We start from the raw sequence: 15,748 nt of genomic DNA, 5'->3' as shown, positions 1-15,748 counted from the left end.
ATGTAAGGTGGGAACTGAACAATGAGATCACTTGGACTCGGGAAGGGGAACATCACACACTGGGGCCTATCATGGGGAGGGGGGAGGAGGGAGGGATTGCATTGGGGAGTTATACATGATATAAATGATGAATTGATGGGTGCTGACGAGTTGATGGGTGCAGCACACCAACATGGCATAAGTATACATATGTAACAAACCTGCACGTTATGCACATGTACCCTAGAACTTAAAGTATAATAATAAAAAAATAAAAAATAAAAAAATAAATAAATAAATAAAAGAAATCTGAATATACCCCACAGCAAATAATGTGCACAGAAACAGCTACATCAGGCTTGGCATGGTGGCTCATGCCTGTAATCCCAGCACTTTGGGAGGCCAAAGTCGGTGGATCACTTGAGGTCAGGAGTTCGAGACCAGCCTGGCCAACATGGCGAAACCCTGTCTGTACTCAAAACACAAAAATTAGCCAGGCGTGGTGGTGTATGCCTGTAATCCCAGCAACTCAGGTAGCTGAGGCATGAGGATCATTTGAACCTGGGAGGTGGAGGCTCCAGTGAGCCAAGATCATGCCACTGCACACTCCAGCCTGGGCGACAGAGCAAGACTCTGTCTCAAAAAACAAAACCAAAACAAAAAACAGCTACATTAAACGTCACAGCATCTATGTTCTCTTAGGAACTTCTAGGGCACCACCAGCTTTACAAGCGGGTCCTTGACCCTCTGCTGGATTCCAGAGCTTTCTTCCTGGAGCCCCAGTCTTTTATTACCCCTCTTTAATGACCTCGTGGTGCCTCAAATCATATTAATCTGGTGATATGGTTTGGATGTGTGTCCCTGCCCACACCTCATGTGGAACTGTAATTCCCAGTGTTGGAGGCAGGGCCTGGTGGGAGGTGATTGGATTGTGAGGACCGATTTCCCCACTGGTGTTGTTCTCTTGATAGTGAGTGTGTTCTCGTGAGCTCTGGTTGTTCAAAAGCATATGGCACCTTCTCTCTATTTCCCTCTCTCTCTCACTCCTGCTCCAGCCATGGGATGTGCATGTTTCCCCTTCGCCTTCTGCCATGATTGTAAGTTTCCTGCGGCCTTCCCAGAAGCTGAGCAGATGCCAGCACCATGCTTCCTGTCCAGCCTGTGCAACTGTGAGCCAATTCAATCTCCTTCTTTATGAGTTACCCAGTCTCAGGGATTTCTTTATAGCAATGCAAGAACAACCTAATGCACCTGGGCAGCTGCTGTCTCCCATCTCCTAGGTGTTGGTACCTCAAGAACAAGGAGCTATGTCTGACTCATTTTTTAATTTCTCCAAATGCCTGACTCCATAGCTGGTTTGTAGGTTCTTCTGTCTTACTTGGTCCGTGTTCAGGCTACTCTAACAAAACGCCACCAACTGAGTGGCTTATAAAACAACAAATATCAATTTTTCAGAGTTCTAGAGGCTGTGAGGTCCCAGATCAAGGGGCAGCAGATGTATTGGTGTCTGGTGAGGACCTGCTTCTTCATAGACACCACCTTCTGTGTCCTCACATGGTAGAAGGGACAGGGACCTCTCTTGGGTCTCTTCAATAAGGGCACCAATCCCATTCATGATAGCCCTTTCCTCATGACCTAATCTCCTCCCAAAGGCCCCACCTCTTAAGACCATCATCTTGGGGGTTAGAATTTCAACAGATAAATCCCGGGGGGGACACAATCATTTGGACCATAGCACTGTCTGTCCATTCAATATTTGATGACATTATAAAATACAGCACCGTTCTATGGAGGTTCAAAATTGTGGGTTTAGGGGAAGGGAGAAATTAGGAGAGGCCTCCAGAAAGGAGCCTTGAGATGGCTGGACAGGTGGAGGGTGGCAACCGGAAAGGAGCTCAAGTAATGGGCCAAGTCCCAGAGGCAGGACCCCCATCCTTGGGGCCCATGAAATCCAGGTTGGCAGGAGCTCAGGTGCCATGTTGGGAAGACAGGGTTGGGAAGGGGTACAGAGGGCCCAGCTGCTGCAGGAGGAGCCTGTGTGGAGAACCCCAAGGGGCTCAGCTGGAGTCTGTTTTCCTCCTGGTCATGACCCCATGGGGAGACTCAGCAAGGTGCCAGGATTGGGGGGCTGTGCTGGGAGTGATAGCAGCAGACCAGGCTGTACACATGGAAGGAGATGTTCCCGGCAGCCTGTCCCGGTCGCCTCGCCCTATCGCTCCCATGTGGCAGTACCATCTTCCTCCATAACACGCAAGAAAGAAAACAAGGTGCTGCCCGTGCCCAGCCTGAGGAGGGGGTACCTGTAGCGAGCTCTGGCGAGAGGGTGTCCAGGATGCTCTCATCCCAGGGCAGGATGCTGAGACGCAGGTGGTCTAGCAGCTCGTCTCCATCCAGCCTCACAGCCAAGGCAGCTGGCTCCAGGGAAGAATCCAGACTTGTGTTTTCCCAGCCGGGTGCAGCGACCTCAGAATCCATCCCTTCTGAGGATGACTTCAGGCCCCGCTGGGGCCTGTTGCAGATGCCTGTGAAGAGCAGGGAAAACAAGCCCACCAGGTGAATGTGGGGAGTGGTGATCATTACCCACCCATCCACTGAACTGCAGGGAGGCAGGCAGCTGGCCTGTTGTTAGCCAAATGCAAGGGGAAGAGGGGAAGGGAGGAGAACGAGCGCAGGTGTTTGTCGCCCGGAGACAGGAGTGTAGGGCTTTAAAGCAGAACACACGTGAGCTTGGCTCCTGCTAGCTGTGTGGGCTCCATCTCCACGTCTGGATTCATGAGGTGCAAAGGCGAGGGTTACTGTTTATTTATAACAACTAAACCACTGGTTACACCCGCCTCCCAGGCCCTGAGCTACGTGCTTCACCATCAGGCCTTACAGCAACCATTATCATCATCTCCATTTTTCAGCTGAGAAATCAGAAGCACAGAGGTTAAGAGACTTGTCTAAAGCCACGCAGCCAGTACATAGCAGAGCCGGGATTTGAAGCCGGGTCTGATGTCAAAGAGGGTACTCTTCCATCACACGGCCTTGGAAGAAGCACCCAGCAAGCGAGGATTGGGCACCAGTATGTGCCAGGCCCTGTCCTGGGTGCTGGAACTCAGCCACCAGCACCAGTGAGTGGCCCCTGCTCTTACCGCTTTGGCACACTGGGCCGGGGGAGGGGAGCTTCAGACAACCACAGCTGCACCTGGCCCAACTCTGGCTTCCAACCTCAGGTTGAAAAGACCAGGGGCTGCTCCTCAATGCCTGAGCTTTGCTCCCCAAGATAACCTCACATATCATGCTTGCCCCGGCTCTTTCCAGGCTCTATCGGATGCCCTCCTTACCCTCTGAGATGTCATTTTCCCTTAGGAATGTTGCCAGGTTCTCAGGGAGATGTTGCTTCCAGCATCTCTGGCACACCAGCTTGTCCTGCCAAACCAGATCCCTCCTAATGTCCTCAACCCTCAACCCGTGGGCGCAGCTCCCCCTCTCCCCTTTGTGCAACTGCTAAGCCAGAAGCCAGGACTACGCTCTTTTGTCTTCCTCTCCCCAAATGTCCCATCGGTTATTTCCAAGTCCTATTCCCCTGGACTGCTTCAAATTGGTTTCCTCCTCATGACCCTCACAGCCCTGATCCTGGTGGAGCCTCTGGCTGCCTCACTGGCCTCCTAGATAGATGCTGGTCTCTCCCTTCCTGTCCCGCAGCCAGGGGGCTTCCAAAGCCCTCCTCTGATCCCCTCACTCCTACTGCAGCAGCCCTCAATGGCTCCCTACTGCTGTGGGATGCAATCCCCCTGTTTCAAAGGCTCAGCCTGCCCTCCTCTCCCGTTTTTCACCATTCCTGACCCTCTCTTCTCCAGCCATCTCTTAGTGTCCCCACCCCCACTCCTCTAGCCATCTCTTGGTGTCCCCATCCCCACCCCTCCAGCTGCACAGGCCTTCATGCCATCCTCTCTGTGTCCCGCAGGCCTCACATTCATGGCCTCTGTGCCTAAGGCTCTCCTACTTATCCCCAAAGTCTTAATGTGGATTCATGCCCTCCGAGAGGCCCTTCTTCCCTCGGGCCTTGGAGATCCATCCTGCATGAGCCTCCAGCATCCTGTGTCTTCTCCTTGACACCTGTGTCTTCTCATTGGCACCTGTATTTTCCCATTGACACAGCATCACCCTTCTGCTTACTTATCTGCTCACTTCTCTCACAAGGCTGGCAAGGGCCACACCTCTGTGTTCGCTGCAGTATCCCTAGCACACAGCAATGAACATTTTCTGAGCAGATAAATCCACATGTGTTCTTACAAATACAGTCTCCTTGGTCTTGGCCAACGACAAATTCACAAGAACAATATATCAGCCAACTCTTAGTATTAAAGAAAAACAGCTCCCAACACATCTTTTTCCTTCCACTCTAATATTTCTAGAGCAGAACTCCCCCAGTCCCGACAAGCCAGGATGACTTAAAGGCAGAAATTTGCTCTGGGAAGAACAAACTGGTCCAGTGGGCTTGGACCCACACCTGACTGGAGATGAGAAATCTGATTGCTTCATTTGGGGTCCAGGCACAGAAACTCTTTAACTTCAGCCCTTGTTAAACTAAAGGATCACAAGAGGTCGAGCTGGAAAGAAAAACTGCCTTCAGATAACGGGACCCTACGGAGGGAGAGGGCCCTGGAGTCATGATATCCCAGTTCAGATCTCGGCTCTGCCCCTCAGTGAGGGCTGTGTGCTGCTTGCTCTCCTCTCCAAGCTTCTGTTTGCCCATCTGTAAAATGGGACCAAGATTTCCTATCTCCCAGGTTCATGAGTAGGTTGCACAACACAGGGAAGGCGTTGGGCACTAAGTGTTAGAACTAAGGCAAATCTCAGTCTTTACCAAGACTGCTAGTAAATACTCGTCAAAAGGGCACGTCTGATCCTCCCAGCCCATACATACCCTTCTCTTCCAAGAACCTGAACGCGTCCAAATATCCTCGAAGGCATATCTCTCCCAGCACCTGTGAGCAAAGCAAGCAAGGGGACTACAGCGGGCAGACATCAAGCACCATTTATTTAAGCATCACTGGAAGACCGCAGAGGGCACTAAAGAATCGTGCAAGCTCTGAGCCTGCTGGCTGGGGGGGACTAAGCCACCTAGAAGCTGAGCAAAGGGCTCTGTGCTCCCAGGAGACAGTTCCCTGCAGGTCTCGGCTAGAATGTCACCCTCCACAGAGACTTTGCAGGCATCTCAGCAGGCAGGAGCTTCTTTTCCGGTTTTTTTTTTTTTTTTTTTTTTTTTTTTGAGACAGAGTCTTGCTGTTGCCCAGACGCTGGAGTACAGTGGCGCGATCTTGGCTCACTGTAACCTCCGCTTCTGAGGTTCAAGCCATTTTCCTGCCTCAGCCTCCCTAGTAGCTGGGATTACAGGTGCCTGCCACCATGCCTGGTTAATTTTTGTATTTTTCATAGAGACGGGGTTTCACCATGTTGGCCAGGCTGGTCTCAAACTCCTGACCTCAAGTGATCTGCCTGCCTCAGCCTCCCAAAGTGCTGGGATTACAGGTGTGAGCCACTGCACCTGGCAGGAGCTTGTTTCTTGGGCTCCCTTGATCCTGGAATAAACCTCCACCCTAACAAATTTTGCAGCCTGTCCCAATTGCCACTAGGACAATAAGAGCTATCTCCTACTCATCTGCTTATAAAGCACACGAGAAAACCAATCCTGTTAGACAGCCTTCCCTCTCCCTTGGACTGTGGACATGCATTGTATTGCATAGCCTTCCTTCTTTCTCTCCAGGAGCACCAAGGGTTGCTGTACATGGTCTGTAAATTTCTTACTATGGTAGAGTGGTAAGGCAAACTAAAACAACCACAATCAAAAAAAGGTTATAACTACCGAATGCAGTTGTTCTTGACCATGTTTCCAAATAAGAATCATCTTAGTGGCTGGGTACAATGGCTCATGCCTGTAATCCCAACACTTTGGGAGGCTAGGAGTGTGAGACCAGCCTGGCAACACTCTACAAAAAATTTTAAAAATTAGCCAGGTGTGGTGGTAGCCTGTGGGTCCCAGCTACTCAGGAGGCTGAGGTGGGAGGACGGCTTGAACCCAGGAGTCTGAGGCTTCAGTGAGCTATGATTGCACCACTGCACTCCAGCCTGAGTGACAGAGCAAGACCTTGTCTCAAAAAGAAAAAAAAAAATCTTTATAACTAAAGAAATAAAAAATCCTAATGCCTATGCTGCACCCCCGACTGTATAGCCACAGCCTGGGAAGTGGATCTGAGTTTTAGGGCTGGGTATATGTTCCCAGGTGATTCCCATAATCAGGGTGGTGCCTCATCTGAGCTTCTGGGACATGTGCCTTTTATTTCCATTAACCATCAATGACAAGGTCTATTTCTGTTTGATTGTGCAGAGAGCAACTGGTAGTTCCTGGCAATCAGGAAGGCAAAGAAGAGCAGCACCCCAGAACACCTGCCTCCTCACTGCCAACTCACCTTGAGATCCGGGGGGACAATCGCTCTCGAGAGAAGGTAGAGGTTCCCTGTGCAGAGGCGTAGGCTGAGCTTGGTGATGTCCACGTGAAGAAAGTTCGTGGACTTGACTTTAGGGCAGATGTCGTACTCCCCATAGAAGGGCGACACGGTGATGGTTGTTTTGGCATCAATGAAGGGTACGTTGTCACTCGCTCCTCCATCCACATATCGCTTTTAAAGAAGGGAAAAAAGGGACTGGCACCGTCTGAAGCTCTGGGTTAGTGCTTAACTGCTTAACAAGCTTTCACATGTGGGCAGAGCTCCTCAGAGCCGCAAACAGGCTGATATGGAGGGAGGACATTGGCTTTGGAATCGCTCCTGCGACAAATCCTTACTGAGCATTTCTGTGCTGGGACAGGCTCTACTCTAGCTCTCAGGGTTGCTGTCTACTGTTGTACAGTGTGTGCACTGCACAAAATTGCCTGGCAAAGAGGCAGATGGAGACTGGAGTCCATGTTGTGTTGGCCAAGTCCTAGGGCCAGATGGGCACCTATAGGAGTGCCCATGTAATGTACCTAAGGGGACCATATGAACTAGGGGGTGCTCAGTGCACTGGGGGCACAGTGTGATAGAAACCCAAAGGGGAAAGATGGTCATGGGTTCAAATCCAGCCCCCTTTGCTGCTTGCCAGGAGGATACACAAATCTGGGACAAGACCTTTTAACCCATGAGCCTGTCTCCCTCCATGTTTGACAATTAGAACCAAGACCTGGAGGGACTTCTGAGACACACATGAAAAAATGAACCTGGGACCTCAGAAAATGTCCTGTAACCCATAACATAGCAGCATTTTGGATAAATCATTCTAAGGGTGAGTTTTCCTTCATCTATATCCTTAAACCACCTTATTGCCCATAGCTCACCTGGGGCAGGCAGCTTTTGCTACAATTTGGATAGAGCCTGCACCTGTGAAACTTGTGTTTACAATGATTTCCAGCCACAGCTGTCACAGCCAGACACCAGAGCCAGCCATCAGATGCCCACAGAAAAAGGCCTCCAAAAGATTCCAGCCGGGAGGCTCTCCCCAGCCCGCCCTTCCACACAGAGGAATTTCAGAGCAGAGTTTGGCCTAAAACAGGTCCAGGAGGGAATCAGACATGTTCAGCCACATCTTAGCCATCAAGATTCTTGCCTGGAGTCCAGAAACGATCAGGAGTTTACACAGCAACATTTCTAAAATCGTAGCTACACAATGTCTAGGGCAGATGTAGCAAGGAATCAAAAACCTCCCTAGCAGCCAGGCATGGTGACTCACGCCTGTAATCCCAGCACTTTGGAAGGCTGAGGCATGTGGATCACTTGCGGTCAGGAGTTCGAGAACAGCCTGGGCAACATGGTGAAACCCCATTCTACTAAAAATACAAAAATTAGGTGGGCATGGGGGTGCATGCTTGTAATCTCAGCTGCTCAGGAGGCTGAGGCATGAGAATCGCTTGAACCCAGGAGCCGAGGGTTGCAGTGAGCTGAGATCACGCCACTGCGCTACAGGCCTATGCGATAGAGTGAGACTCTGTCTAAAAAAACAAACAAAAACCTCACTAGCATAAAGGTACACAGAATGAAATGCTGGGAATCTGGAGTGAAGGCCAAGGAGGAAGGCAACTGGTGGATCATTTTCATTCAAGGGGTAGTCTGAAGCCCAAATATTCTCCTGCCATGTAGAACTTTTCCATGCGTTTTGAACTTTATAGTAATGTTTTGAATTCAGGAGCTCCAGTGGTGCGATTGATTAGCACATGGTACGTACACAGTAATCAATTTGTTTGTGTTGAATTTCAAGAATAATGGGTTCGGCCGGGCGCGGTGGCCAGCCTGTAATCCACACTTTGGGCAGGCCGGACAGCGGATTCACGATCAGGAGATCGAGACCATTCCTGGCTAACACGGTGAAACCCCGTCTCTACTAAAAATAAAAAAAATGAGCCGGGCGAGGTGCGGCGCTATAGTCCAGCTACTCGGCGAGGCTCAGGCAGGAGAAATGGTGTGAACCGGAGGCAGAGCTTGCAGTTAAGCTCGAGATCGCCACTGCACGCCAGCCTGGGGTGAGCAGAGCGGAGACTCCGTCTCAACAAAAAAAGAAAAACAAAAAAAAGGAAGATAATGGGTGGTTTTATTTGTCAGCAGGATTTCTATGAGCGCACTCAATGGGTGATGACGCAGGATCCCGGGCCTCTATACCAGATGCCAGTGGCACTCCCCCAGTTTTGACAACCCAAACTGTCTTCTGACGTGGCCAGACATCCCCAGTGGGGGTTTGGGGAGGATGCAAGACTAGCAAGTGAGCTGGCACAGACCCAGTGCCTGGTCCAGAGCCTGCAGAACAAACACTCCCGCTTCGGCATCTCCATCCCCCTGGCATGGCTCAGAAATTGGCATGGCCAATGCACATATTCACTGAACTCAGCCAAATCTGAACACTGCCAGCAGCTTCTGACCAAAGCCATGGGCTGAAAAGGACAGAGTAGGACCCAGAGGGCTTGAAACTCTCCACCAGGAAGGAAAGCCAGAACCGTGCACTGGGGAGCCAGAGGGCATCACTACGGTGCTGCTGGGTTCTGGGACTCCTACTGAGTTCTGGGAAAGAGGAAATACCCACATAAAGCCACAGCATACCAAGGGGTTGGGGTCTTGCTGATGCCCAACCATGTTGTGGCAACGTCGGAAATCCAAAACGTGCTTTGGTCACTCGGTGGCTGGGCACTCCAGTGGCTCTGTGGACCACTATCCTGGACCCCAAACTACAGAGAATGAGAAGAGCCGCCCTGCAGTGAACCAAGACATGCCCTGTTCTGACGGAGGAGCAGAGAGTGACCTGGGCACAAATTCCCTGGCCGTGCTCCTTGGGCAAGTATGACTTTCAAGTTCCCCACAGCCACATGTGATGAATACTCACATCTCCCCTCGGTTGTGGGGACCCATAAGATAGCGCACAGGAGCACATGGCCTGCAAGGGGAGGCTCCCAATGCAAGTCCCTCTGCCACGTGGCTCTGCTGGTGCTAACATACAGAATTGCATCAGAGGTTCTGCTGCTGCTCTTGTGAGTTCAAAAATGACCCTAAAGGACTAGTATTTTATAGCCTAAACTTCCTCCTGTGCATCACAAAGTGGCCAAACAAAACAAAGCACAAATCTAGGTTAGACCAGGCTTACAGATTTTTGTTGCTGTTTAGAACATATATGACTGTTGGCCAGGCGCAGTGGCTCACGCCTGTAATCTCAGCACTTTGGGAGGCCGAGGCGGGTGGATCACCTGAGGTCAGGAGTTGGGGACCAGCCTGGCCAATATGATGAAACCCTGTCTCTGCTAAAAACAAAAAAATTAGCTGGGCGTGATGGCAGGCACCTGTAATCCCAGCTACTCAGGAGGCTGAGGCAGGAGAATTGCTTGAACCTGGGAGGTGGAGGTTGCAGGGAGCCAAGATCGCACCACTGCACTCCAGCCTAGGCAAGAGAGCCAGACTCCATTTCAAAAAACAAAATACATATATATATATGTATTTTTTGTATAAAAACATTTTATTTGAAAATTTTTTATTTTTTATATAAAAAATACATATATATATATATATGACTGTTATAGTTCCCCCTAAAAGTAAAGCTCCACCTTCCAGGGGTAACAGATTCTTCAACGTCATATACTTTATTTATCTTTTATTTTTTTTTCTTTGAGCTGGAAGTGCTGGGATTACAGACATGAGCCACCGTGCCCGGCCAACATTACGTAGTTTAACTAGGTTACAGAGAAGCTACCTGATGCTTACGGTGCAGATTAAGTGAACCAGCCAGTTTACCTTACAGATAGCCAGATAATTAACTACACATGAAGTAAGTTTTGTTGCCCAGGTAGCCTGGAAGTAGGGTCAGCTATGGCTACTCTGTCTGAAAGGCAGCGAGGCACGGGGCTCCACCACCGGACAGACCCTGAGGTGCTGACACTAGCGCCTTGCAGTCAGGAGATGTGTGAGCACGCTTTAGACAGAAAGCCCCCAGGACTCAGCCCTAGCAGAGAAAGCTAACTTACCACGCCTCTGAAGGAAGGAGGGATAAGGCCACTGTAGAAAGGGATGAAGCAGGAACATATCAAGGCCTGTGAAAGCAACAGAGAGAGAAGTTATAGGCAAGAGCACCCTTGTAATTTTTGTGGTCCTTCATCAGCCTTCTCCAAGTGAGCAGGGCAACAAACCTGAAAATGCCCTTTGCACAGAGTAGGTTAATCCATGGGTTGAAAGAACGGGGAACCAACATACACGCTCGGACTTCAGGCCCATGGGTCTCATCTATTGCATAAGCCCCTTAACAACACTGTCAGTGAACTCCAACTTCCTCTCCTTGCTCCCCACGGGAGTCACACTGGCTCACCACAGACACCACCAAGGGTTGTTGACTCATGGACTGAAAGGCATTTGATCAGTGCTGTTCAAATGCCGGTGTTCATTAGACTCTCCCAAGAGTTTGTGGAACCAGAGATTCTGTGTCCCTCCCCAGAATTCGCAAGCAGCAGGTCCGAGGTGGGGCCTGAGGGTCTGCCATTCCAATGAGCTCCCAGGAGCTGCTGCTCTGCTGGTCCCAGGATCACACTTTGCGAAGCGCCACGCTACAGAGCAGTCAGCAGGCACGACGCTGATTCACCGGGAGAACAGACCCGTGTGGGAACAGACAAGTGCTGGCTGTTTAGAGAAAACTCCTGCAAACAAGGTTAAACAGAGGATGAAACTGGCTGCTGGTTAGATGCGCCAGGCTGCTGTCTTGCACAGACCTGTTACGTAAAATGGAGTCCTTCATCCAAGGAGCGTTTATGAAAGCATCAGCCAAATTAAATGGTGTTTTGGTATTGCAAATTATCTTCTCTCTGCTAGACCCTGAGGATACAGGCAAATAAGGCACGTTCCCACCATCGTGGGGTTTCCATTGAGAAGGCATCTTCATTATGGAAGATGCATAGAGAAAGCTCGGGAGAGGCACGCCTGCAGGACAGGTTCCTTGGACTGGGCGGTCATGAGCCAAGTGTTGAAGGAAAGAGAGGAATTATTTGAAATTGTAATTGCCAGGCTGAGGTGGGCAGATTACTTGGGTGCAGGAGTTTGGGACCAGCCTGGCAACAGGGCAAAACCCTGTCTCTACAAAAAGTACAAACATTAGCAGGGTGTGGTGGCCTGTGCCTGTAGTCCCAGCTACTTGAGAGGTTGCGATTGCACCACTGCACTCCAGCCTGGGAGACAGAACAAGACCCTGCACCGTGCCCGCCCCCGCCCCACAAAAAAAGAGAAAAAAAGTGAAGAAAAGAAACTGCCCTGGAACATTCAGGGTTTACAAACATTATGGACCAAATCAATGGAGACATACAGAGTTTATATCACTGTGGCACAGGGGGCCTACAACTGCCTGTGTTGCTTCCAAAACAAAAGTCTTTTTTTTTTTTTTTTTTTGAGACAGCATCTCACTGTCACCCGGGATGGAGTATAGTGGCTTGATCATGACTTACTGCAACCTCCACCTCCCAGACTCAAGCAATTCTCCTGCCTCAGCCTCCCTAGCAGCTGGGACTATGGGCCCACAACACCATGCCCAGCCAATTTTTCTGTATTTTTTGTAGAGATTGGGTTTCATCATGTTGGTCTTGAACTGCTGGACTCAAGCAACCCACCCGCTTCGGCCTCCCAAAGTGCTGCGATGACAGGCATGAGCCACCGCACCCATCTGAAAACAGCTTTTCTCACTTGATAAGATCCGGATAAGCAAACTGCTTACATCCACGACTTCGTCTTTGGACTGAAAGTCAGACACCAGAACGTTTTCCCCATCAGACACTCTGGTGAGTGAGATGCATATTTTGCCAGAGATGAGCTGGTGGACATTGGCCGGGAGGTATTTGTAGAGATCCTGTCGGAGGAACTTGCCTATGTTGAAGGATGGATGGAAGATGCCAATGTTCCGACTCCTGGCCTTCCGGACAAGATCTGAGAGGACCTGCAGAGTCTGCTCTGGGGACAGGAGACACATACATAAAAGAATGTACCACACTGAGATGGCAATACTTTTGGCAAGGCCAGAAACCAGACAGCAAGGATGCCACCAACCTTTGTCTAGACCGGTACTGTCTACTATGGTAGCCATATGTGGTTATCACACCCTTGAAATGTGGCTCGTCCGAACTGAGATGTGTAAGATACAAACTGGATTTCAGCGGCTTAGTATGAAATATCTCATTAGTGCATTTTTATATTGAATAGATGTGAAAATGATATTATTTTGGATATATTGACCTCAGTGAAATTAATTCTACCTGTGTCTTTTACTTTATTCAACATGGCTTCTAGGAAATGCACAATGACATCATGGCTTCCAGTATATTCCTACCAGACAGCGCTGCTGTAGGCCTCAGCCACAGGAATGAATCTCTCACTTCCAGAAGCCCAGGTGAGCAGGCCTCACCTCAATGCCCCGCAAAGTCAGAGGCCAGGAACATACCAGCATCAGAGCTTTGGCTAGATGGCCTTAATGCTGTCAGGTGCAGGAGATGTGACCTCACTTACTGGCCACTCTCCTGGCATGCAAGACCGCCCCTCCCAGCCTGATCCCTGGCCAGCCATAAATCTTCGGAAGCACAGGGACAGGCATGCTCCAGCCTGTCCTGACCCAGATCTGATCTTGATTCACAGCTCTCCTTCCCTGAGCCGATTCTCCAAGCATGGCCAGAGTGGTGGAATTGCACATGGCTGGGCAGGTTCTGCCTGTCCCTTCTGTCAAGTTAGCCTCAGCTCAGATGCACTGAGGAGCTGTGTCCAGGATGCAGCTCCTGGGACATGCTCAGCAGTCCCCAAGTGCACAGCCCCCTGTGAGACAGGGTTAAAGCAGGAACCTGGAACCCTGGAACACAGGGAGTGGCTCCTGCCAACATCTCCAGATCCACCTTCCAGGGACTTGGTGGTTCCTGAGCCTCCCTGTGTCCTGCCAGGGAAAGCCCCAGGCTGCACCTGTCCTCTGCCCAGTAAGGAATCCTTTCTATACCAGAGTGAGTGTATTTTAGGCTCCCGGGATCACTGCATTTGAATTCTGTCCCAGTGTAAACATTTGTCCATGTGGGTGTCCACAGGCCACCTTGGGATACAAAAGCTGACTTTTATTGTTGCTAAACCCCAGGGTGTGCAAATTGCTAAACCCCAGGGTGTGCAAATGGTCATGTGGCTAGCCTAATCCTCCTGGAGGCCACACTTCCTGCCCTTTGCTCCTCTCCCCATGGCTTAGGGGAAGGCAGACAGCCAGGACTGTCTAATCCCTAATCCCCACCTCCCAGTCAGCCCAGGGGCTGCTCACTGCTCCTACCCAATGGCAGGGCTTCCTCTACCAGCACGGGCTTCCTCACCACTGAACAGTCACTCCCTGCTGGCTCCGGCAGGCAGGGCAAAGAGTCCATTGTTAAGGAAGCCCAAATAAAACGGGGCTGATGGGAGCATGATCTCCTGCCTGGGGACCTCTGGTGTCAATAGCTCCACAATGCTACTTGCCCCAGCCCCTGCCCACTGTCTCACAACCCCCTCCCCACCTTCAGGACTGTGGCAGGCAAATTCCCGGGAAGGATACCACACCCTAGTAGTTCAGGCTACCGAGAAACAAACCCTCCGTCTGCACCCCCACCACACACACACACAGGTATCCACATGGACAAACGCTTCATTAGGACAAGATTCAAATGCACAGGATCTCACTTCCAGGAGTACTGAGCTGGAGAGGGGAGGGTGGGCCTAGGTCAGTGGAGACTAGAGGAGAGGATGGGATTGGGGGGTGTCCAGGGATGCACTCCAGCCCCCAGGAAGGGTCCCAAACACTGGAGGAGGTGGGAACACCTTTCCTCTTTCAAGGTACCCCTCCCCACCAGACTCCAGTTAGCCTGTCCTGGAGGATGCCCAGGGTCGCCCTTCTGGGAGGCTGCCCAGTCCCCAGAAGGCTGGGATGCGACCTAAAGAGAGCGCAGGCGCGGGATGTCTTGAGTCCCTCAATCCCCGGAGGGAAGGAACCCACACCGGGGCACCGGCCAAAGCCCCACTCTTGGTCCGGCCCAGGGCAAGTCGGCCCCTCAGCAGCTCAGCCCGCCCAGCATCTCCCGAGAGGACACCGGGGACCCGGAGTCCGCAGGGGCCAGCACGACCCTCCGCCCCAGGTCCTGCTCCCTACTCCCCGTGGCTCCGAGACGCCCCGACTCTCAATCCGGAGGCAAGGGGCTCCCTTCATGCACTGGCTCCTGATGAGGGTAGGGGTGGGGACGCGCGAGAGCCCCAGGCTTGGCCCGGACCTCTCGGGGTTCCAACGCCCCCTTCCCGCGCCCAGAGAACAGCGCCCCCGCAGGAAGCATCTGCCCCAGAGGGGACCCTCGGGATGCACCCCGCCATGTCCGCGTCCGGTGCCCGCTCCTCCTGGGGCCCCGCGACTCCTGGGGACCCCCTGGGGTACTTAGGGGGCCCCCCCTCCGCACGCGGAGCCCGGGCGGCGGCCCCAGACGCACCCAGCGGGATCCCGGAGAGGAAGCCGACGCAGTGCAACGCCCCGGCCGAGGCGCCGAACAACATGCGCGCGTCGCGGAGGAGGTGCGGGGCGTGCTCGCTCAGGCAGCGGGTCGCCCCGACGTGGTAGAAGCCCAGGAAGCCGCAGCCCGCGAAGGACAAGCTCCAGCCGCGCTCGGCGTCGTACATGGCGGGGCGGGGGCGGGGGCGCGCACCCGGATCGGGGTCGGGATCGGGGATCGGCTCGGGTCCTGATCCGCAGCAGCTCCGCCCGGCGCCCGCAAATGCTCTAGACCCGGCCGCCGCGTCTCCGCCCGGGCGTTCCCCGCGCGACGTCCGCCCCGCCTCCCTCGGACCATGCAAATGAGCCGGAGGGAGGCCCAATGAGCGGGCAGGACGCCCTTCTGGGGGGGGCTTGGAGGGGGATGGGCGGGGACGGGGGGTCTGGGAGGGGGATGGGGACGCACTGGGGGTCTGGGAGGGGGATTGGGGACGGGCACGGGGTTTCCTGGGAGGGGATGGGGACGGGCACGGGGTCTGGGAGGGGGAAGGAGCGGGGACCGGGGGTTGGGAGGAGGATTGGGTACGGAATCTGGGAGGGCGATGGGGGAGGACCTGTGCGGGGGGGTCCAGCCTGGGAGCTCCCCCCAGCGACTCGAGAGAAAGCATTTTTCCAAAATTCTAAGACACTGCATGTCCTGGAGGGAAACGGCTTCCTTCTGTTTTCCTTGTCATCCGTTAAGTCGAGGGGTGAGAGGGGAGTCGCAGTTGGTGCC

General features: G+C 52.4%; 1 protein-coding gene across 1 annotated transcript in view; it reads right to left on the bottom strand.

The window, feature by feature from the left end:
• Positions 1 to 15,325, bottom strand: part of PNPLA3 (patatin like domain 3, 1-acylglycerol-3-phosphate O-acyltransferase) — a 24,338-nt gene extending 9,013 nt beyond the window's left edge. Inside the window, exons 1-6 of the mRNA XM_017849999.1 lie at positions 14,975 to 15,325; positions 12,223 to 12,455; positions 10,496 to 10,561; positions 6,435 to 6,644; positions 4,892 to 4,952; positions 2,095 to 2,501 (exon numbers count right to left, since the gene is read on the bottom strand). Coding sequence (XP_017705488.1) covers positions 2,095 to 2,501; positions 4,892 to 4,952; positions 6,435 to 6,644; positions 10,496 to 10,561; positions 12,223 to 12,455; positions 14,975 to 15,161 — 1,164 coding nt within the window. The 5' untranslated portion in view covers positions 15,162 to 15,325. The remainder of the gene's footprint in view (positions 1 to 2,094; positions 2,502 to 4,891; positions 4,953 to 6,434; positions 6,645 to 10,495; positions 10,562 to 12,222; positions 12,456 to 14,974) is intronic.
• Between the last annotated feature and the right edge of the window lie 423 nt (positions 15,326 to 15,748).

Source organism: Rhinopithecus bieti, unplaced genomic scaffold (genome assembly GCF_001698545.2).
Source record: "Rhinopithecus bieti isolate Rb0 unplaced genomic scaffold, ASM169854v2 scaffold_33210, whole genome shotgun sequence".
Classification (NCBI taxonomy): domain Eukaryota; kingdom Metazoa; phylum Chordata; class Mammalia; order Primates; family Cercopithecidae; genus Rhinopithecus; species Rhinopithecus bieti.
Note: the sequence above shows the minus strand (reverse complement) of the source record. Positions and strands in the feature narration are given on the sequence as shown.